At 39.1% G+C, this 24,954-nt stretch overlaps 1 protein-coding gene across 4 annotated transcripts in view; it reads right to left on the bottom strand.

The window, feature by feature from the left end:
- UBE2F (ubiquitin conjugating enzyme E2 F (putative)) overlaps positions 1-22,927 on the bottom strand; it is a 68,131-nt gene extending 45,204 nt beyond the window's left edge. Inside the window, exons 1-4 of one of the 4 annotated variants that reach the window (XM_087706181.1) lie at positions 22,694-22,925; positions 20,146-20,293; positions 15,207-15,236; positions 13,808-13,873 (exon numbers count right to left, since the gene is read on the bottom strand). In XM_087706181.1, the coding sequence (XP_087562307.1) occupies positions 13,808-13,873; positions 15,207-15,236; positions 20,146-20,263 (214 nt within the window). In that variant the 5' untranslated portion in view covers positions 20,264-20,293; positions 22,694-22,925. Of the gene's footprint in view, positions 1-13,807; positions 13,874-15,206; positions 15,237-20,145; positions 20,294-22,543; positions 22,661-22,693 lie in introns of those variants that run through there. The other 3 variants (XM_087706164.1, XM_087706173.1, XM_087706190.1) reach the window with 3 other exon arrangements.
- Positions 22,928-24,954: the final 2,027 nt, after the last annotated feature.

A 24,954-nucleotide genomic window follows, 5' to 3' on the forward strand; every position in this document is an offset into this window, starting at 1 on the left:
GGAACTAATTAAAAGCAGACAGGTTCAGAAAGAAAAGAAGCTGAGATCATAAAGCACTTGCAGATATACTACCATAATGCTTTATTATGCAACGCCAGTACTAAAGCACAATGATAAATGAGCTCATTATTCATTAGTTATTATTTTAATAACTAGTCACTATACCTTGTTTTATATTTAGAATAGAATAGAATGAGTTGGAAGGGACCTTGGAGGTCTTCTAGTCCAACCTCCTGTTCAAGCACAACGATACCATTTTAGATAAGTGACTGTCTAGACTCTTAAAAATAACCAGTATTGGAGCATCCACAATTTCTGGAGGCAAGCTGTTCCACTGGTTAATTGTCCTCACTGTTAGGAAGCTTCTCCTTAATTCCAGGTTCCTTCTCTCTTTGATTAGTTTCCAACTATTGTTTCTTGTCCTGCCCTCTGGTTCTCCTGAAAATAATTTGACCCCCTCTTCTTTGTGGGATGCTTCCCCTAATTCTTCTTTTCTTTAGACTAGCCAAACCCAAATCCTGCAGCCATTCTTCATATGTTTTAGTCTCCAGGCCTTTGATCATCTTAGTTGCTCTTCTCTGAACTTTTTCCAAAGTCTCAACATCTTTTTTGTAGTATGGTGACCAAAATTGGTTGTAGTATTCCAGGTGTGGTCTTACTATGTAGGGTTTTGTAAAGCAGCACCAATACTTTACATGATCTTGATTCTATGCCTCTGTTTATACAGCCTAGGATTGTATTATCTTTTTTGCCGGTGGCTGCACACTGGTGGTTTATGTTCAATGTTCATCCGCTTTGACTCCAAGGTCAAAATTACTGTTTTTCAGCCAGGTCTCGCGTAATCTGTAATCAAACCTTTGATTTTTTTTTTGCCTAAATGTAAAACTCTTGCTTTTCTCCACATTGAAATTCATTTTGTTGGAGAGGGCCCATTGCTCTAAAGTTTGAAGTTTGTCAAGATCTTTTTGGATCATGAGTTTGTGTTCTGGGATGCTGACTATCCCTGCCAGTTTATTATTCATCTATTTGAAGTTTATAGAATTGTTATTTAAATGCAGACAGTTACATAGATGTATTGTATTTTTTGGAGTATAAGATGCCTAGGTTATGTGATGGCTAAAAGGTCATAGCTGTGTTTTGTATACTTATCACTTCAGTGATCATCTACTTATTGAGCATTCTTAACTTCACTTGAATTCTAAGAGAAGATATATGGAGGAAAATTCTTTGTTGAGATCCAGCCATGTTGATGGAAGGAGAGGTTACAAAGTAATAGGAGATGTATAATTAAAAAATTAGAAAAATGGAAAAATCACTACTGTCAACTCTGGACACGGTTTATAGCCATTCAAATTCTTTTTATTCTGCTCTGAATTTCCATTTGATGCTTATTTATGCTTCTGAGTATCCTTTTGGACAAAAGGGGGTTTAGAGAGAACTATATAAACAATGTCTCCTTTGATGTAGTCTCCTTCTTTTGGAGAGCTCCAAAAGAAAAATTATTAACCCAAAACAATTATAAATGACCTAAATGAAAGAGAAGAGATGCTTATCAAACTTGCATTTGATCTTAACAGGGATTGTACAATTCAATATTATATCAATAGAGTTGAATTCTGAGTAAAATCCAATAGGAAGATATTCAACAATAATTGGGGTACTCAAGATTGAAATGCAGTGGAGTACCTCAAGGTGATATTTTAAACCCAATATTCGTCAACATCTTCACAGTTATTTAGATAAGGGGATAGAAGGTAAACTCATCAAATTTGCAGATGATAACAAGTGGGGGGAGCAATACTAATGCTTTAGAACAGGGGTATCAAACTTATGTAATCATATTGTCATCATGTGTATCATGACTTCCCCCCCCTTCTCTAAAACGGGGATGGGCATGGCCAGCACCTGGTGCATCCAGCTGCTGGCCGGAAATTTGAGACCCCCGCTTTAGAAGATAGATTCAACATATAGAAGGATGTTAACACACTTGAACATTAAATTCTATCCAATAAAATGTAATTCAGTGGTGACAAAAGTAAGGTCTTTCACTTAGGCAAGAAAAACCAAATGAACAGGTAGAGAGAATAGGTGGTACCTCACTGAATAGTAGTGATTGTGAACAGGATCCAGCTGTCATAGTGGACTCCCCCTTAACTATGAGCCAGAAGTGCTGCAGCTGCCAAAAAAGCCAATGCAGTCCTAAGCTGCATCAACAGAGAACAATATCAAGAGCACAAGAAATGTTAGTACCGCTTTATACTCTTCTGGTAAGATCATACTTGGAATACTGCATCCAGTTCTAGTCACCATGACATTAAAAAATATTGAGACTTCAAAAACAGTGCAGGGAAGGGTAACAAAGATGATTAGGTGACTGGAGGCTAAACTGTATGATGAACAGTTGCAGGAACTAAGTGTGCCTAGTCTGACAAAGGGCTAGGAGTGACATGTCAACAGTCTTCCGATATTTGAGGGGCTACCACAGAGAAAACAGTGTTGATCTAGTCTCCAAAGCACCAAGGGCAAGAGCCAGAGGGGAGCTTATCAAAGCCAAACTGGAATTAAGGAGAAATTTCCTGACAGTGAGAACAATTAATCAAAAAAAATGTCTTGCCTCCAGAAGTTGTGGCACTCCATTACTAGACGTTTTTAAGAAGAAGTTGGATGGCCATTTTTCCAGAATGGTGTAGGGTTTCCTGCTTTACCAAGACCTCCAAGGCCCCTTCCAACTCTGTTATTCTGTTATATGTAAAGTCTTAAACCCTGTCAGAAAAAAAGGGAATGGTTATTTGAAATGGGAAGGTCTGACTTGTTGACAGCCATGTAAAAAGATGATGAGGGGACCACTGAACCCAAAAAAGCAATGCAATATTATAGGGAAAAGCTCCATTGCAATCCTGGGCCACATTGAATACAAACACCGCATCTAGATATCACACACTGTTAATATAACTAGTCCTTGCCACTGCAGTCTGAAACCTGGGCTCCTTTCAAAGGATAGCTACCAAGATAAGGAGCCTAGAAACCAAGTTCTATGAGGAAGATTAAAGGAGTTAGACAGGTTTGGCTTTCTGAGGGAGTCAAGTATAAAAATGAAGCAACATGAGTTCTAGCAATGCACCAGCTAGTCTGGATCTGACAATTGGTAGTCATCTTAGACAGGATTGCACATCTGAGGGACCTGTGATAGGACTATAACTTGATGCTATTGTTTGCTGTTGAAGTTAGGTACAGTGATACTTCGGTCCTCATCATTAATTGTTTCTGGGATTCTGGAATGTTGTGCCAGTAATGAAGAATATTGGGACAACATTTGCACCTCAAAATGTGTTGAGTACCAAATTCGAAGAGTTTTGAAGCAGTCTGAGATAGCACTTTATATGTGATTGTTCCCTGCAAGGCTACCTGCTCACCCGATTCAACCACAATAAAAGTGACCGTGGGAATGCTGAAATCGTTGGGTGAAAAATGGTCGTAAGAGCCATGGTGGCCCGGTGGTTAGGATACAATATTGCAGGCTAATTCTGCTGACTGCCAACAGTTTGACTCTCACTGGCTCAAGGTTGATTCAGCCTTCTATCCTTTCAAGGTCAGTAAAATGAGGAGCCAGATTGTTGGGGTCAATATGCTGTAAACTGCTTAGAGTAAAGCACTATGAAATGGTGTATAAGGCTAAATGAAAGTGCTATTACTGCAAGTCACTTTTTCAGTGCAGTTCAAACAATTGCTAAACGAATGATTGTAAGTCGAGGACTACCTGTAAAATGTACTCTTTTAGAATTTCAGTTTTAAAATACTAAAATCTTTTCACTTTTCAATTCACTCGTTTTGAAGATAAATTGGCATTCTACCATCCTATGGACTTTTTGGTAACCAATAACTTTTGGATTATTATTTTATTTTTGGTTTAACCAAGGCAAGTCAGCATTTGCTGGGTGGCTGCATAATATTGTAAGGGGATGAAACTTGCCAAATTTCATAGATCACAGTTCAGGTATTTTCAAATTAGCTTTTTGACTAGTAACTATTTGTTTAGTTTCTACAACAATTTCTACAACATCCAGAAAGCTCCACTGATATTCCCTAATATAATAACTGAGGTGCACACTCAGGACCAGAGCAAAACTAGAATCATAGAGTTGCAGGGGTGGAAGGAACTTGGAGGTCTTCTAGTCCAACCTGTTGCCCAAGGCAGGTGTCCTTATACTATCCCAGTCAAAAGATTTTCCAATATTTTCTGAAAACCTCCAGTAACGGAGCACCCACAACTCAGGGAGACAAGTTGTTCAATTGATTTATTGTTCTTATTATTAGGAAATTCCTTATTTCTGATGAGCTTCCATCCATTGCTTGTCTTGCCTTCATGTGCTATGGAGAATAAATTGACGCTCTCTTCCCTGTGATAGTCTTTCAAGTATTAGAGGACTTCCGCTATGTCTCCCCTGAACATTCTCTCCATTAGGCTAAACCTAACAAGTTCCTTTAGCCATTCATCATATTGTTTTGTTGTATCATTCATCCCAACATGAAAGAGAAAGGAATAACAATTAATGGGCTTAATTATTTGGATAAGCTTCTCTGTCACATCTTTTATATATACATTTATACATTTGTCATTCCATTTATAGAATTATAATATTCCATTTGGGTTGCTTTATTTACCATCCCTCGCCTGTTTTGACACCACCTTCTTCTCCCTTTCTTTTCTCCCTCCCTCCCTTCTATATTTCCTTCCTTCCTCCTTTCTTTTCCTTCTTCCCTTACCTCTCCCCTCATCCTCTTCTCCTTCCTACCCTCTCTCCTTCTCCCTTCCATCTTCCTCTATCTTCCTTCCCTTTTTTCTCTCATCTTTCCTCTCTTCCTTTCTCTCCCTTCCTCTCTTCTCTACTTTCTTCTTTCCTTCTCTCCTTTCCCTTCCTTCTTCCCTTACCTCTCCCCTACTTCTCTCTACCTCTTCCCTTTCCTACCTTCTCCTTTTCTCCTTCCCCCTCCCTCTCCTCTCCTCCTCTCTTCCTTTTTCTATTGTTGCAGGTGTCTCTTCCAGCTCTTAATTTATATTTTCATGGAGTGGTATTTCCGCAAACCCAAAAAATCGGTGAATATAATTTCTTGTTCCTTTTCCTTCTCTCTCTCTCTCTCTCTCTCTTTTAAAAAGAATATTTTTCTTTTTTGGACAGACAACACATAACACATAGAACCTTCTTCAATCACATACAGCATGTCGCTTGGTTGCAAAGTTTTTGTGCATCATTTCCATAGTCCTCACTTTAAATTGTATATAAAATCACAAATTATCAATCTGGTGTATATGTACACATTATTATCATCGTATATCATGTATTTGACTATAATTATTATTCCTTCATTTTGAACGAAATATTCTAGATATTGGATTCATTTATATTATAACAATTCATTACATCATCCTAAATCTTCAATGATCATATACCTTTGTATTGTTATCTGTATTATTCTATTATTCTTATATTATAAAAATTCCCCGTTTTTCATTTCCATGTTTTTTTAATCTAACCACTGGTAAAATAAATCCCATGCTTTATAAAATTGTTCATCTTCTTGTTCTTCAATTTCAAATGTCAATTTGCTCATTTCAGCACCTTCCATTATTTTCTGAATAACTTCCTCCTGCCTTGGTATTTTTTCATTTTTCCAATTTTTTGCAAATACAATTCTAGCTGCCGTTAACACGTTTACAATCAAATATTTCAAGTCGCTATTGTATATTTCTGGTAATATTCCCAATAAAAATATCTCAGGTTTAAAGTCTATATGTTTCTGAGTCATTTTTTCCAACCAAGTGTGGATTTTAGTCCAATATCTTTTAGCTTCTACGCATGTCCACCACATATGGTAATATGAACCCGATATCTGATGACATTTCCAACATTTTTCTGATTTGTCCTTGAACATTCTTGCTATTCTGGCGGGGGTAAGTGCCACCTGTAAAACATCTTATACAAGTTTTCTTTATATGCTGTTGACATTGTCATTTTATAATTTTGTGACTATAATTTTTGCCATTTCTCTAAATCAATTCCATGATCAAATCCCCCCCCAAGCAATCATAGATTCTTTAACTTGTTCTTCTTCTAGTTTAACCTCTAATATCCATATAATTTTTTAATCACCTTTTCATCAGTACCTGTCAGAACTGTATCCAAGTCAGTCATTTTATCATAAAAACCTTCTATTTTAAAATCTTTATCATATCTAGAATGTATTTGCGTGTATGAAAACCAGTTCATTCTTATACCTTGTTCTTCTAATTCTTGCATAGATTTAAGTTCACCCTTGGCATTCAATATTTCACCATATCTAACTGTTCCTTTTTGTATATTACTGAATATGAAAATGCTTCAATAGTTGACAACCAGACTGAAATTTTAAATGTTGCCTTTTAATCTTCTCCCAGTTGAATAACAAGGCCTCCCGTATGTAATGCCTTCTGAAATACCCCCATGTTTCAGTTCCCTTATACCATAAGAAAGCGTGCCAACCCAACAACAAATCATGACCTTCTAAGGTCAATAATCTAAGGGTTTCTTAACGTTATCCATTCCTTAACCCACATCAAGCTTGTTGCCTGGTAATAACTCCCAGTTAGGTAGGCCAAATCCTCCTCTTATTCTAGCATCTTGTAACAATTTAAGTTTCATTCTCGTTTTCTTTCCCTGCCAAATGTACTTCAGTACTATTTTGTTAAGGTCTTCAAAGAAATCTTTCCCTAACCTAATTGGAATTGTCTGGAACAAATATAAAATCCTGGGTAGTATATTCATCAATTGTTGATATTCTTCCTATTAGCGATAGTTGTAAGTTTTCCCATTTGGCCAGTCTATAGTAATTTGTTATTTAAGTTTATAATAACTCTGTTCTTTGTTAAAATCTTTGTTTTGTCTTTATTTATTTTCAGACCTGCTACTTTTCCATATTCCTCTATTTTAGGTGTGGTTTGCAATGGATCCTCTAAAATGAAAACTAGGTCATCTGCGAATGCTTGCAATTTGTATTCTTCTTTTTAATTTTCCATTCCTTTTATGTCTTCTCTAATGTTTCTATTTAAGACTTCTAACGTTAACACAAACAACAAGGGTGATAGTGGGCAACGTTGTGTCAGGCCTGCAATTATATTCCTTTTTGGATCTTTGGTCTGCCACACTCTTTTATTTCACTGTGCTGTTTCATTAGTGTAGTAGTTGGGAGGGGGGAATAGAAAGGAGTAGAATGGTGGAATGTATTGTTGTCATTCTTTTCTAGAAGCCAAGGTCATCTTTTGTCTCCACTCCTCTGCATCTGACCGGAACTAGATGGGTGGAAATGCCAGCGTGGCTGAAGAAGATTGGACCATGTGTTGGATTTATGGGTGTGGGGATAAGATCATGAACTTTCAACTGGGTGAAATCCCAGGAAGTTTTTAGATTTGGGGTTTTCCACAGATGTGCCAACATGTCTGTCTTATTAAATTGGAACTTTAAGGATAGCTCTGCCTTGGACTCTGATTCAATTCTGCATGATATTTGGAACGCTGACACCTTGTCTTGTCCCTTTCCCAATATCAATCGAATCTGTCAATTCTCCATTTATCATTATCTTTGCTGTTTGTTTATGATATATGGTTTGTATGATTTGAATAAATTTCTTGCCAAAGCCCATCTGTTCCAACTGTAGCAACATAAATTGCCAATTCACATTATCAAAGGCCTTCTGAGCGTCTAAGAATATCAACGCCATTTGTTTTTCAGGATGTGCCTCATAGTATTCCAAAGTGTCCAGGATTATTCTCATATTATCTTTAACATGTCTCTTTGGCAGAAATCAATTTTAATTAGGATGAATAAAGTTATTAAGTATCTTTGGAGTCTTTCAGTATTGAAGCAAATATTTTATAATCTGAATTTAGCCGGGAAATTGGTCTATAATTCTTAATTTGCTGTAGGTCAGTGTCCTCCTTTGGCACCAGTGTTATATATGCTTCAGACCAAGATTTGGGTATCTTCACCTTTAACATGGCTTCATTCATAACTTCTAACAATGGGAGATACAACGATTCCTGTAAAGTCTTATAAAATTCCACTGGTAGTCCATCTGGGCCTGGAGCTTTTGTTTTTTAAGGACTTCAACAAATTCCATCATCGTTATATTACCTTCTAGCATCATTTCAGTTTCTTTAGTTATCTGAGGTATATTTGCTTTTTGCAAATATTGTTTAACTCTCTCCTCCTCTATCTTCTCTTGTTCATATAATTTCCCATAGTATTCTTGTATAATTTTTTTCTTCTCTCTGTTTCCATAACAAATTTGCCCTTGGCCATCTATTAGTTGCAATATTTTTCTTGATTCTCTCTTTTTTCCCCAATTTATACACTAGCCATCTCTCTGGTTTATTTGCATTTTCAAAATAATTCTTAGCACTTCTAATTTCTGGTGCCAATTCCTCCTTTTCCATTAGCCCCATTTTATATTTAGTTGTACCCCTTTTTACTTGAATATCCTTTTTTTGTGGGGCCTTCTGAAGCTCTTTTTCAAGTCTCTTGTAGTCATCATCCAGTATTTTAAAAGTTTGTCTTTCCTTAATATTTCTTTTTCTTGTATAGTCTATTATCAAGCCTCTAGCAGAGGCCTTCATTGTGCCCCAGAGATTCTGCATTGATGTGTCCTCTTTTTTATTTTCTTTGAAGAACAACGCCAATTATTTCTCCATTTTCTGTACAAAATCCTTTTCTTTTAATATAGTATTATTTAAAGTCCATCTACATCAGTGGTTCCCAAAGTGGGTGGTACCTCCCCCTGGGGTTTACCCAAATAAACCTAGAAATAACTGTGGGTTTCCCTTTAAGCAACGTCACCATGCTCCCCCCCAATCACCGCCTTCCTCCCAGGAGAGGGGGGCGCACCGCTTCAGTCGCCCGCCCCCCCCAACACCACCAGCGTCTTAACCGACCGGCTTGGCTTGTGAAAAGTTTTTTAAAATGGTCGGTGGGCGGGGAGATCATGCATGGTGTTGTTAGGGGCAGGAAACCCCACCAATCGAATTCTAGTTCAGCTTGCGAGAGAGCTCTTTGCCACTGGTTTAAAAAACAGTCACGATGAAAACAGTAATACAAATCTTAGAATTAAGATTTTTTTAAAAAAAGGAAAAATAGATTGTACTTCAGTTTTGCTTAGATGTGTGATGTGAGTCAACCATTTTTGATATTTAGACCACCAATTCTTAGTATTTTGTAATCTTGTATTTCAATGTTTTTTTTCTTGCCATCTGTAATATTTGTGTCCTAATTGTTTTCTTAATAAATCTTATGCAGACTTCTCTTGGGAGCTTGCTTTTCATTGCATATCTTGTAAAGACTCAATACACTTTGTCTATGCCATCCATCATTTTCTCTTTGGTTATCTCCAAGGCGCCTGTGAGAATTTCTATCATTATCTATGCCAAGTTCTCTTCCTTTTCTTCTGTGTTTGGAATCTGAGGTAGAATTCTGATCTGTCAATCTCCCATCCTTTCTTTTTCGACCATACTTAATTGATTATCAATATCTCCAATTTTCTTGTCTCTTTCTTCATCTTTTTCTTCAATTTTCTGGAATCTATCTTCAAATTTCATCATCACTTGGTGGATGTTCTCTACTTTCTCATCTGTTTTTTCTGTTAGCTTTTCAATATTTTCGGTTCTTAATTCTATCTTTTGGATCCCTTGCAAAATCATTTGTAGTGCCCCTTCTTTGTCTTTTTCCTGCTGCAACATGGTCTGGATTGATCTTTGCCCTCCACATGGTGAAGAAGAGGAAGTTGGTATTGAAGAGCTGACGGTCGTTATCTTTTTACTCATTTCCACCAAGTTAATGAGCTTTATTGGCTGGGAAGTACAAAATCTTTGGGTTCTTCTATTCCTTAATCTGTTTATGTGGAGGGTATTTGTAATCCAAAATGATCCTAAAATAAAAACAAAACAAAAAAGGGGGAGAAAAACAGAAAAAGGAGAAAAAGGGGGAAAAAACTTCAGGCTCTGATGAGCTCTAATCCAATTGGTTCCCGATTTTTGCAAAAAGAAAAAATGAAAAAAGGGGGGAAAGGCAAAAGATTTTAGCAGATCAGTCACAATAAAAATGGGAAGAGTAAGAGGGGAAAAAAGGCCGTTATGATCTTCAGATTCTTTTTTAACTTAATCCAATTCAGTATCGTATAAAATCAGAATCAAAAATCCAAAAGGAAAAAGAGAGAAAAAAGAGAAAAGAAAAGGAGAGAAAAAGAAAGTTATATCTATCAAAAAGGAAAGGAGAAGAAACACGGTTGCTTTAAGAAAAATAAAAAAGATTGAGCTAAGAGAGAGAAGTGGGGGGGAGCAAAAAGACACTAGGCTTCTGCTGCCAAAAGCCTCTAATCGGCTAAAAATAACTAAGTCTGAGGGGGAAGCAATGCAGTGGGAAAAATAAAAAAATAAAGGTAAATAGAAAAAGAAATCACAGCCACTACTGAGGTTCTTATGCTAAGTTCCAGATAGAGTTGTCAGTTCTCTTTTTCCAAGGTCACAACAAACTTATAGCTTTAAAGTGCCAAGCTCCCTTTCAGTCCAGCCTCCATTAACTGATGATATCCCAGGAAAGCACCTCAAGAAAGAATCTTCACCTGCTTTCCCCATTATCAGCTGCCTCAGGGACTTTTTTCTCAAAACACACATGGAGAGAAAACAATGCTTCAAAGCCTCATTTTTTAGCACTAGACACTTCCTTTTCCCCGATTCAAAGGAAAACTAAAAAAATCCATAAAGAAAAGGAAAACAATAAAACATTAGAAAGAGAAAAGTAGAGAGAAAGAGGTCTTAGTCAATAAGAAAATGTTTATGTCAGCATTTAAAAGAAAAAAAGGAAGAGGAAAAAAAACCAATCCAGTTTAAAAAGTAACGGGCGTTGTAAAGGTCAACAAAAATTCCCACTTTAAAAAGGAAGAAAATAAAAACAATCCGTTTGACTTTCTGGCCAAATCTTGCTGCTTATTCACTTTCTGTCTTCAACTTTAACTTTATTTTTAGTCTTTTAGGGTGTTCTCTCAGATGTTAATGAAGAAGAAGAAATCTCACCAAAATGACACGCTTCTCTTCTGTTTTTCTTCCGTTCGGGAGCTGTCCTGATTTCAGCAGCTATATGGCTGCCTCGCTGGTGCCGGCAAGAAACGGCTACTCCTGGGTCAAACAGGGACTTTGCGATATCCCTGAGATCAGCAGGATGTGCCCCTCTCTATCACCGTCTCTTTGGGATGGTTTAGGTTCAAAAGAACCGTCCAGCAGCATAGATATCAACGGCAATCTTGGAGCTACAAGATTGCATGTGGTCTCATCCGGACGTCAGCCCCGCCTGCCCCACTCTATCACATCTTTCATCTTTGCACCTGGGAGATAATACCTCCCTTGATAGGTTGTCCAGTTTGCAAACTGGTGCTTCTGTTCCTCTGAACAGTGAGTCACCAATCACCACCAAATGACTTTTTCTTTTTTGGGCAGCGGACTCCTCCTCCTCGTGAGAGTCTGGGTTACTTTTTCTTCCTGTCAATGGAACAACAGTTCATGAAGATCCTACCCCTGTGTGTTTCCTTCCAGAGGAAGGGTACGAAATCAACTGTTCAGCTCCTGTGGCAGGGACAATCTTCTTGAGGTTTTTTTTTTGTCCTGAGTGACACGTGGCAATCAGTCTTTCTCTAGGGCTTCATTTCTCCTTGTAGTTTCTTCCTTGCTGCATTTAGTTTGAATACAGACTTTTATCTTTCTAAGGTATTCCTCATTTTCATGGATTAGATTCAAGAGTGGGTAGATGTGCTTCTAAATTTCCCACTTTCTCCTCTAGGAATCTGATCAGTTTGGATGTCCTCCCTTGGCAGGATTATAAAGATAACATACAACTTGCAGGTCATGACGGTGCTACCCTATTTCTCCATGGATTTTTCAGGATTTGTGTAGATGCAAATTGATATTCTCTTGTAGGCTCCCTGCTTTAGTTTTTGGTTGGAACAGAGTCCCAGCTCAGGTAGCATTTCTTGCGCTCCCAGAATTCTCTGATTTATGCAGATGCTCCCAGTGACTTGGTCCCAAGGCTGCTGGTTTGATCTCTTGCACGGAATCTCACTCTACCTGTGCTGGCAGAGGAGGCCTGCTGAGGATCCTCTCAGTCAAGGAACTCTGACCGATGGAATGCAGGAGAGCCGTGAGGTTTGCTCCCCACCTTCCTATCCTTCAAGGGCCTGAAGAACTGGCTGTGCCAGTTGGCTTGGGGACCCAATAGGGGAGTACATTGCTGGAGGTGGCTACTAGATTAATTAGCTGGCTCCACCTCCCCGCTGTGCTTCTTGCTCTCCTCCACCCATCTTTTCAATTTCATATTACTGTACTTCCACACTGTTTATTTCCATTGTTTTATTCTGTTATTAAGTTTACATTTTTTATCATTTTCCTCCATTTTGTTGTTGTAAGCTGCCCAGAGTAGCCCTACAGTGAGCTGGACAGCAAATTAATTAATTAACTAGGTATCTATATCCTTATTTCTGAAGACCTCAGAGAGGTATTTTGATCTAGGCATACACTTCCAATGAAAAGCAAACTAAATGTCTGAGGTTTTAATAAGACAGTTTCTTCTCAGAAGCTCTCTAATGTTCTAATCTGGTATATATGATAGTAACTTTTGATATTTGAGGTAGTAATCAATGTGAATATATACTTGCTTTTTCCACATGAAAAATTTGCATTTATGTTTATTTCAACTACACAATAGACTGTAAAATGTAAATTTTATGGTATTTATTATATCTTCTTTACTGAATGAATAGAAGATCAAGTACTTTATGTTGAAATATTTTAAAAATATCTAATATTTGAATGAGGTGTACTGTGAATATATTCAAGCTCATAAATGTATTTTACTATTTCAGTGTTAAACCTTCATCTTAGAAGTTGAATCCAGTGTCACTGCTGTTATCTTTATAAATGCAGAATATCATCAGTGGAAGAATTATTTCCCCTGTACCAGCCCATCCAGCTTATCCATCAAATCTGCTCATAGGAGAAACTAACCTCTAAAAGAGATTTGATACATCTCAATAGTATCAAAGCCGAGGTGGCGCAGTGGTTAAATGCAGCACTGCAGGCCATTTCAGCTGACTGCAGTTCTGCAGTTCGGCTGTTCAAATCTCACCGGCTCAGGGTTGACTCAGCCTTCCATCCTTCCGAGTTGGGTAAAATGAGGACCCGGATTGTTGTTGGGGGTAATATGCTGACTCTGTAAACCGCTTAGAGAGGGCTGAAAGCCCTATGAAGCGGTATATAAGTCTAACTGCTATTGCTATTGCTATCAAGATGAGGAAGTGAGTATGAAGGAAGTTCCACAGAATAATAGCAATACACCTAGACTTAAATACCACTTCACAGTGCTTTACAGCCCTCTCTAAGCTGTTTACAGAGTCAGCATATTGCCCCCAACAACCTGGGTTCTCATTTTACCGACCTCAGAAGAATGGAAGGCTTAGTCAACCTTGAGCCTGTTGAGATTTGAACTGCCAATTGCAGGCAGCCGGCAGGCAGCAGAAGTAGCCTGCAGTATTGCATTCCAACCATTGCACCACCACAGCTCTTAGGTGGAGTTTGCTCATACCATACAGAATGAAGCCCTAAAAATGGCCAAACAATTTAGCAGGTGAATATTTGAATATATTCTGTGCTTAGGGCCAATTAAAATTAATATCAGTTTGAAAGCATGCGCGCGCGCACACGCACACACCACGACCTACATATATACATTTTAATTACCTGGGTTTATGATTAGGAGAAAGAAATGGAGTTTATTTGGGTCAGGAAAGTTCACTTCACATGTACCTGAAAATAAATATGAAAATCTGAAATAACTGACAGTTTGTAATGTTTATGATCTGAAAATATAGAAACAAAACAAAATGTGAATATTGTAATATGTAATAATATGTATTGAATGTAACATTTTAAAGGCGTATGCAAATAAAAAAATCTCTTACAATAATTCTCAAATAATTCTATATTTTTCTATAGCCCCGGCAAGATGGGCTGCTCAACCAGAAAGAGATCACTAGACTGAGATTTCTTTACATCCATTTGAGAATGTTAAGGGGGACTCGGAGAAAACAATCCTCGAAGCGCTTTAGGCTTTTAAAGTTATTGCCAGAATTTTGGTCCAACGTATAGCAGTACAGATGACGGACCTTGACTTACAAACATTCATTTAGCAACAGTGCAAAGTTACAACAGCATTGAAAAAAGTGACTTATGACCATCACCGCACTCCAATGGCCACGTGACCAAAATTTGGCCATCTGGCAATCAATATGCAGAATCCTTGGATTAGGATTGCAGCTTGTGACCTTGCCAGCTTCAGACAAGCAAAGTCAATGGGGGGGAAGCTGACTGTTTAACAATTGTAGCAATTCGCTTAAAAACCATGACAAAAAAGGTTGCAAAATCAGGCAAAAGTCACTTAACAACTATCTTGCTTAATAACAGAAATTCTGGTCCTAGTTGTGGTTTTCATAGCATGGGTTTTCCACCTGGTAAAATGTAAACAATCCCCTTCGTCACCTTTAGGAATCTGAGTACTCTTTTATTTATAAATGCCGTGAACTGCTTTCATATATTACCTATGTGGGAGCATACACGGGTATCTTAAAGAGTAAAACATGCAACACATTGTTGCAAGCTTCACATCCTGAAATGTTAGGCAGGATTAAAGCCAATATACTCATTTTTTTGTCTTTTGTTTGTATTTCCCTTCCCCCTCGCTTGCTAGCCGCCCTGAGTCTCTCGGGATAGGGCGGCATACAAATGCAATAAACATTTCAACATGTCAACTTCAATAATATTTAATCACTTTGTTTAAGCCTTTACAGTTAAAATAGAAATGTTTGATATGTGATGAATCAGAATGACAAATGTTAAGCTTTTTGCAAGATACCTTAAGGAGGAAGATGCAAAAAACGAAACACAACAATTTCCCCCCAAAAGAGTTAAGGATAAAAGAATTGTAATATCTACCTGGTAAGCTCCCTTAATTACATTTACAACAAATGACAATTCCAGAAGGGCTTATCTAAATATCCCTCAATTATCTTAAATGTGTGATATAAGGATGAAAAATGAGGATCTGAATACTCCTTAAAAATATGCTGAAAACCATACTTACAAGGTAAATTTACTTCAAGTTCTGCAACTTCTATTAAAAATGAAATAAAAATAATATTAGTCAATGTTAATTTTATTTACCATTTTGTTAAAGATATTTCAGCTTATATTATAATAAGTAGTCAATTATTAACAAAAACCAATGAAACATTTTCTATAGCTCTGCTACACAATATAAAACAATCCATTAAAGACTTAATTTTAAAAGGACAAAATAATTTTAATCAAACAGCAAATCAGTATAATAAGTCATAACAGCATTATACAAAATAAACAGTAACTAAAATAATTAAAGCAGCAAATCATACAAGGTAAAATATAATTGCCATTGTTTACTTTGAGAGAGAATAAAAAATATTTTCTATATACAGACAAAACAGGCATTAAGGCTTCTTTCCTCGGCCCCCTCTGCCCCCCATTCCTAATACTGCCTTTCTTCCACCAAACAAGCAGATGGGATTCTTTTTTAAGGGCAGCCTGGAACCCCCACAGAGCACCGTCCCCAGGTGGCAGATTTTGGGGGGGGGGGCTACCCAGTATAGCGTTTATGATATAATGTTGGGTTGGAAGGAATCAAATACCTTCCATGGACCAACGGGCCTGGTGAGTTGCAGCTGGCTCGTCAGTATCGACTGAAAGTGGAGACCTCATTGGTCAGAACGGCCTCAGAAGAACAGCACGCGGTGTGGTGGCAGCCACTTGGACAGCATGTACAAAGCGGTGTAGAAATCAAAGGGAAGACTACTGCACTATATATTTCCCAGGAAGATCATGTTAATGGTGGCAAACCTAACAATGGCCCCGAGTATGGGAGCCCCTTAAATGGGGCAGGGGTGCTAAGAATCTCCTGGTCCGCTAGAAGCATGATAAACCCAAAACTACAAATTGGAACGTGGAGCCTGAGAAGCTTATATGAATCTGGGAAAACACACAAGACTATTCAAGAAATGTTCAAATACAATATTTCTATACTGGGAGTGAGTGAAATGCACTGGCCTGAAAATAGAATGCGTAGAACGGCAGTTGGTCTCACCTGAACTGCTATTTTCAGGGCTGGGACAGGAGGCGCCAGTGGGTGGTATTGACATGCACAACCCTGCGCTTACACATCCCACAAGCTCACAGACACAGGGAGACGATGGGCCACATGGGAAAAGGAGACTTTCGCGGTGAGATGGACACTGCTAACCTGGAGACACCTGTTGGAAGGGGGCCAGAAACCGTTCAAAGTCTGGACTGACCATAAGAATCTGAAGGCTCTTAGGACCCCACGGAAAATATCACCCAAACAAGTCCAATGGGCTCAATATTTCAACCACCTCGACTTCGTACTAAAACAAATTCCAGGGCAGAAGAACTTTCTAGCTGATACCCTCTCCTGCATGTCCCAGTACAAATGCAAATGGGAGCAGGTGGTGGACGCCATCATTCCCTCTACCCAAACAGCTGCCCAAGTGGCTACCAGACGACAACGCTGTGACCGGCATGACCAACCAGCAGGCGACCTAACCACGAGACTCAAAACTGAACTGCCAGCAGACACTTGGTTCCAAAACAACCAACACATCTTGACAAAAAGAGATGACCTTGCATGGAAGGGGATGAAACTCTATGGAAACTCCCGGAATCCCTACGCACCCTAATTTCCCAGAGGAGCCATGATGCCAAACCGGCAGACCACTTTAGATTCCTAAAGACATTACACTAAGTCCGGAGGCAGTTCTGGTGGCCCAAAATAAAGAAAGATGTGGACAGTTACATGAAAAGTTGCACCATCTCCGCCACAATGAAGAGGCAACCAGGAACCCCCCCCCTCCAGATTGTTGCAGCCAGTAGCACAGCCAACAAGGCTGTGGGAGGAGATCACAATGGATTTTGTAGTAGAGTTGCCGAAAAGTGGCGGAAACATGGTGATTTGAACTGTAATAGACCTGTTCTCCAAACAAGCGCACTTCATACCCTGCAGCGGACTACCCTCAGCTCACAAGCTGGCCAAACTGTTCCTGAAACACATCTACCGCCTGCATGGAGTACCTCGAAGAATTACCTCAGACAGAGGGGTCCAGTTCACGGCTAAGGTCTGGAGGGAGTTCCTGCGGTCGATTGGATCATCCCAGGGCCTTAGCTAAGCTTTTCACCCAAGCACCAATGTGGGGGGCAGGGAGACTTTTTTTGTTTTTTTTATTTTAATTGAACAAAAACACACAAAAAAAGAATCATCCTTCATTACATCTTGTAAAAAGCGTGTCGATTGGTTACAGATAACTTTTATGCCCTTCTTCCACAGTCATTACTTATAGTTCATATTAGATTATACATTTTAAGTCAAAAATCTCTGTATATCTTACTATCAATGTACCACAATTCTCATTTGAATACAATTATTTGAACATGCTTTTACCTCAAATCATTCATACTTAAAGACACAACCACATAATGGCATTCATTAGCTATTTCAATAACATTACACCTTTATAGCATCTTTAAAGTAAAAGTCAATTAATAAAGTTTTTAAGCCTTCCCCCCCTTTTCTCCAACTCACTGACATTTTTTGCTTGTTTTTGGAGGAGCACTCTGCAAGCCCCCCCCCCGGCTATTCATGCCTTTTTTTGGGGGGGGAACGGGCTTGTTTTCGTGAAAAATGAGCCGTTTTTGGGAGGTTTGCAGAGTGCAAAAAAAATTTCCCCCCCTTTTGGAAAGCTCTTTAACTGATCGATGAGAATTACATTGATGAAATGCTGTGACAGCAGAAACACCTATCTACTGTATTTCTCTCTATATATATTTCTTTCTCTCTATCCCTCCACCTACATACACACTTTCTCTATCCCCCTACCTATCTATTGTATTTCTTTCTCTCTATCTCTTTCTATTTCTCTATCTATCTACCTACCTATTTACACACTCTCTCTCTTCCTACCTACCTACTGTATTTCTCTCTCTTCCTCTCTATCCCTCTATCTACCTACCTACTTCTTTTTTTAATTTGCCTCTTCAAAACCTTGGTGCGTCTTATACTCAGAAAAATACGGTAATAGAAAAGCAACTAATTTAGCTCCGTTCTGAACTGTTAAAGCTGTTGCACATAAAAAACAGGAGCTTTGATCAACTATCAGAGCCATCATTTTGACAGTTTTGCTGTACTGTAGCCTGTCCCCATGAAATGCAAGCATGGAATAAACTGAGCCTGGTTTGTTCTCAGTCTTTTAAATGGCCACAAACTATTAGCAAAAGTGTCATTTGATCACAAGGCAAGGAATGTTTCCCCTTTTGTATTTGAGCATCCAAGAAGGGACAGGAAAGACAAAGAAAAAAGAGAAAGGGGGAAAGAGAGCAAGGAAGCAAAAAGAAGGAAAGAGGGGGAGGAAGAAGGAGACTATAAAGAAAGAGAGTAAGTGTGTGAGGTAAATCCTGCCTTAGCTCTTGATCACCAGCAGCCCTGCTGCCTTTTGCCATCCCCTTGTCCCCCTCCTCCTGACCTCTCCTGGTGGTCTCCCACCCGATCACTGAGGATGCTTTGGTTACCAAGCTAGGTCACGTAAGGAGAGGGAGTAGGCTTCCCTCTGACCCACATACTTTGCCCTCCTTCACACACCATGGGCAACCAGTGGGAACTGGCCATGCCCACCCCGGCCCCCCAAAGTCAACCACAATGGGGGCCTCATTGAAATTCAGTTTGACACCCCTGTACTAACAGATGACCTGAGTGCTGCATGTGTTGCTCTCAAACTTAAAGTATGAGCCATGATTAGAAAAATTATCAGCGTGCGTACAACTGCAAAAGTCAAATTAATCAAAAGCCTGCCAAATGCAAACATTTACCTTTCAATAAAAAGGTGTTTGTATCATTGAAAGCGCTGTTATGTGTTTTTTTTTTTCAGAGAAAAAACGTTAATCACATATGAGTTGTTTTTCTAAACTAAAACTTCCATGTTCTGGTTAAATTGTCGTGTTGGCACTCCAAGATAAATAAGTGGGTTTTGGGTGGTGGTTTGGGCACTCGATCTCTAAAAGGTTTGCCATCACTATAGGGCATTGCACACCCAGAACAACTAGACGAAAGGACAGCTTTCCCCCTCATGCCTTCACTCTGCTAAACAACTAATTCCCACAACACTGTCAAACTATTTAAGTAAGGCTATATTACTACTTTATTCTCATCTTTGATATTAACAATCTCCTTTTCTACTATAACTTTCTTGCTTGTATCTTTAAGATTTATATTGTTTTATTTAGTTTCCTAGTATGATGTATGTTGATTGCTTATTTAGTATCCTATGACTATCCCTAAGTGTAGTATCTTATGATTTATGATGAATCTATTTTTATGATGATTATGACCATGATTTATCATTTATAGCTTTTACGTCCACTGAGAGCATCTTCTGCACCAAAGACAAACTCCTTGTGTGTCCAACCACACTTGGCCAATAAAGAACATTCTATTCTATTCTAGCATTCAGAAATCAACCAAACTATCCAGTCATAGTGATTACAGTGGAGTACAGTAAAAATTAATAAAAACTACATATTTATAGGAAACATTCCATTACAATACTCAAGCCTATTTACTTTTTCATGTACTATCACCAAATGAAACAGCAATATAAATCAAGAAATACGTTAAAGTATTATAAGCAACAATCAAGTAAACAATATCCCAATCAACCAACTGCCAAAGACAGCAACAGCGAACAGCCAAAGCAAAGAATCTCTAAAATAACCCCCATCATCAAGACTGAGAGGCAAGCCCCTGGATGATCAATTGACAGCACACTGCACTCCTTACTGATGACGTTACCTAGTTTGGATAATGAAACATCTGTAATAAAACAAGCAAGCTCAGCGAGTACCAACAACCCCTCAGATAATTATGTGACATTGAAGTTGAATTTATAATAAAAAATGAACAAAACGTAAATAGGGAAGTGCATTATTACCTTTAACAAGCAATTTGTCTCTAATTGAGACTCTCCGAGTAGAATCAGGAGTGGAGTTGGAAGTACGGGAGCCCTTGACACCATCGTCCCGTTTCAGTTTGCTTGCCAACGTTAGCATTAGTGCTCGCTTCAATCTAAAACACAAGAACTAAAATAGAAAATAGTCATTTTAGTGGTTTTACTTTTCTTTCAAAGGCAACATTCTATACAAACATCTATACAAGAGCCAAGGTGGCGCAGTGGTTAAATGCAGCACTGCAGGCTACTGCTAGATCAGCAGGTAAGCGGTTCAAATCTCACCGGCTCAGGGTTGACTCAGCCTTCCATCCTTCCGAGGTGGGTAAAATGAGGACCCAGATTGTTGGGGGCAATATGCTGACTCTCTGTAAACCGCTTAGAGAGGCCTGAAAGCCCTATGAAGCAGTATATAAGTCTAACTGCTATTGCTATTGACAAACTGTTCAGTCCATGGGAATTATTTTTTCCATGTTTTAAAACATACACACTTTTATATTAAGTCAAACCAATGGCCTATTTAGACCAGGCTTCTCCAGCCCACGGACTGCACGTGGCCCCACAAGATCATAAACATAAATAAGAGCCGAGGTGGCGCAGTGGGTAGAGTGCAGTACTGCAGGCCACTTCAGCTGACTGCTAGTTCAGCAGTTCAAATCTCACCGGCTCAGGGTTGACTCAGCCTTCCATCCTTCCAAGGTGGGAAAATGAGGACCCGGATTGTTGTTGGGGGCGATATGCTGACTCTGTAAACCGCTTAGAGAGGGCTGAAAGCCCTATGAAGCGGTATATAAGTCTAACTGCTATTGCTATCATAAACTTTTAACATTATCAGTCTCCGGATACGCTTCAAGGTGCTAGTCGTAACTTATAAAGCCCTTCATGGTATTGGATCTGGGTACTTGAGAGACCGCCTGCTGCCAATTACCTCCCACAGACCCATTAGATCTCACAGGGTTGGCCTCCTCCGGGTGCCATCTACCAGCCAATGCCACCTGGCTACGACCCGGGGGAGGGCCTTCTCTGTGGCAGCTCCGGCCCTCTGGAATGAACTCCCCGCAGGGATTCGGACCCTCACCACCCTCCAGGCCTTCCAAAAAGCCGTCAAAACCTGGCTTTGCCGGCAGGCCTGGGGGTGATGAGTTCCCTCCCCTCTCGACATGTATGGTTGTGCGACTGTTGTCTACTTTTATTATTTGTATTTTGTCTTTTTATGTTCCCCCTTTTTCTCCCCCCTTGAATTGTTTGCCGCCCTGAGTCCCCTGGGAGAAGGGCGGCATACAAATAATAAAATACAAAATACAAATACAAATTATGTGATTATTAACTATATATTTTATATGCAGCCCAAGACAATCCCTCTTCATTTAATGCAGCCCAGTTTGGACACCAATGATTTAGACCAACAATATATATAATTCAGCTAGAATTATCAGATGGAAGTGATTTATAGTCCTGAGATTTTTTTTCTGGGCAGTAATGCTTTACTTATCAGTAAGTCACAATCATTTCTACAATCAGCATTAAACTGTGACCACTACAACCAAAGTAATCTTAATTTTAAAGATAAATATAAAATATACCTTTTGAAAATAAAAGTAAGATTTTCCTGTATTTCAACGTTTACATGTGCCACGTTTACGTGTGCAATTTGGCCAAGATAATTAACAGAATATACATTACTGATGGGTAAAAAAAATTCTCTGTGACATCCAAATTCAGAACATTCCAATTTTCATCTAGAATCATGCATTTTATAGCTGCTTTGTGTTTTTGAAAAGGTGAATTGTCTAAAATAGTAAGCAGTTTAGAACTGTTTTCAGAACTCAAATAATCTTCATAAATGCACAAAATAATCAGCTCATTCTGGGGTCAGCCCCCCCCTCCCCTTCTAACATGGAATATTAGACACGTATCTTAACTTCTGAGGAATTGATAATTTAAAATGGGAGAGGAGAAACCAGAATATAACAGTGTAAATCCTATGTAAATCTACCTAAAAGTCAGTCCCACTGAAGGAAACAATTGGTTCAAAATGAAAACAATCGGAAGGGAAGCTGCAGTTATTCTAAAGTATCAATTTTGGCTCAGAAATCCAAAGGAAGGAAATGAGCGGACTTCACTTTCGCTCCCTGCAGGTTCCTCTCCCTGCATCTGCATCTGGGGCTCCCTTGTGACGAACAAATTGGGCCCTCAGGCGGGGGGGGGGGCCTGGCCCAGCAGGGCTCTTTCCATGCCTTTTAAAAGACTGGAGGAAGCGTCTCAGCCAATTGCCTCGACAGGCCCAGCGGGGTTTTGGGAAGGAGCAGAGGAAGGCCGGGCAAGGGAATCCCCGCAGCTGAGGTCGAAGCCGATTCCTCCCTTTGGGCCAACGGATACCAACCTGCCTCCACCAGCAGGAGCTCCGACACCGACGGCCACAGCCGGAGCCCTCCAGACAAAGGCCGGTGGGGCGGCGACCAGCTCCCGCAGAGAGGGATTAAACTGGCGGCTGGGCCCCGCGGCGGGACCGGCCACTGCCAACGCCACTCACCTGGGAAGACCATCCAGGCGCCGCTCCCGAGGACAGCCGCCGCCGCCGCCGCCAGGACCATCCCAGACGGCCCCCCCTCCCCACACACACGCAGAGAGAGACCCCCCCCCAGCTGAACCGGAAGTGGAAGGAGCAGGCGGAAGCTCTTGGAAACAAAAACGAGAAGAAACAAAATAAATCACGAGAATGCAAACTTTATTGAGATCCGGAGAGGGTTAAGGAGGAAAGTGGATCTGCGCATGCGCCCCCTCAGAGAAACCTGTTGACAGAAGAGCTAGGAAGGATCCCGCGAGAGTAAGACATCCCGCGAGAAAAGCGAGTTTATCGTCCGTTTCCTATATCTCCGCCCACTCGCTCTCGGGGACCGGGCGTTCACTCTCGGCTCGCGACCGCAAAGGTTGCTGGGATATGGAGTTCTTCCCTAATATGATACGTTTCGGAATAGCTCGCTTACGGCCTTGCCGCAGTTATTAAGTGAATCACAGCAGTTGTAAAGTTAGCAACACGTTTATTAAGTGAATCTATCTTCCCCGTTGACTTTGCTTGGCAAAAGTTGCAAAAGGTGATCACGTGGCGCTGCAACTGTCATAAATGCACGGATGTTGCCAAGCCGCAAACGTTTGATCACGTGACCATGGGAATGCTGAAATCGTCATACGTGTGAAAAATGGTCATAAATCACTTTTCTCAGTACCATTGTAACTTCAAACGGTCACTAAACAAATGATTGTAAGTCAAGGACTACCTGCATAACTCACCAGCTCACATCAGGAGAGACATCAACTGATATTAATAAATTCCTTCGCTTGTCCCTTCAGAAACTGACTGCAAAATAATTCAAAGTTTTTCTTTGCAAAAAAGAAGGCACAATTAAATCACAGAACCTTTTTTTAATAAAGTTTTCTTATTTTTAAATTTCAAAACAAACATCCTTCTTTACATGCTGTAGAAAGTGTATCAGTTGGTTACAAAAAGACTTTCGTGCATCTCTTCCACAGTCATCGAGCATAATTCATATTAACTCAAGTATTTTAACTCAGATATTTATACATGTTACCATCATCATATCTCCATTTTCATTTGACTATAATTATTTAAACATCCTTCATCATAAAATATACCAAGATTTAATACATAACCACATACTGGCATTTCATTTACTATTTCTAAAATCCCCCATTAACACTGAATCCGTATGTCCTATTTTAGCTAATCCATAATATTTAATAAAAATTTTCTAATCCCCCTTTCCAAATCACTGTTTACAATTTACATCCAGTTTCCTTATGTTATACCCATATCTATATGTACACTGTTATCCTTATTCCTCCTTTATTTAACTATATCCTGTATCATAACATTTCCCCCTAATAATCAAAGCTTTAACTGTATCTAACTTAGTTCTTTTTTTATTAACCTTTATATATAATCCAAAGGGATTTCTAATCTTCCTTTCATGGGCACCATTCAATATTCATATCCAATTATTACTCATCATGACACGACACATTGTATACAATAGTAACATTATCAATTATTTATTTGACTATATCTATTGTCACTAAATTCACTAAGTTTAACTAGTTTTAAATTATACTCTTCCATCTATCAATCTGCATCTTTCCAGTAGCAAAACAGTCTCATATCTTCTGCCATTTGTGTTGTCAATCCTCTAATCATCTCCTTAATCAACTTTGTATGGACTCCTCTTAGCAACTCCTTGCTTATAAAATTTCTCATGTAATCTCTTCTTCTGTTTCCCTTCTTCTGTTTCCTTAATCAGTTATCTTTGATTGTCAGTGGTGTTATCAACGATATTGGTAATAAAATTTCTCTCCATAAATTCTTTTGTTTTTTCTTCTTCTGTATCTTGCCATCTGGGATAAATTTCCCCTCCATTTAGTTCCTCTTTCAGTATTCCACTCTTTCCATTTTCAGAGACAAACCAATCACCATAAATATCAGCAAATTTAATTTCTTTATATTCATTTTCCACTTCAATTTTTTGGGATTTAACCACCACGTTTTCTACTTGATAAACATCCTCAACTTCTTCATCATATTTTGCTGTTAGATGCTCTAAGTCTTCCAGCTTCTTCTCTATCCTCTCATATGTATTTGATAGTTTCTGTATTTCTGAGTTCTGATTTGGTTTGTTAGTTCATTAGTTGGAGCCTTGACAATAGCATTATGTTTCCCTTATTTTTCTGATGAATCAGTTGTAAAGAATAAAACTAAATATCTAAATCCATTTTTAAATC

Source organism: Thamnophis sirtalis, unplaced genomic scaffold, assembly GCF_051295495.1.
Source record: "Thamnophis sirtalis isolate CommonGarterSnake01/CBP01778 unplaced genomic scaffold, rThaSir2_p1.2 scaffold_1, whole genome shotgun sequence".
NCBI classification, from domain to species: domain Eukaryota; kingdom Metazoa; phylum Chordata; class Lepidosauria; order Squamata; family Natricidae; genus Thamnophis; species Thamnophis sirtalis.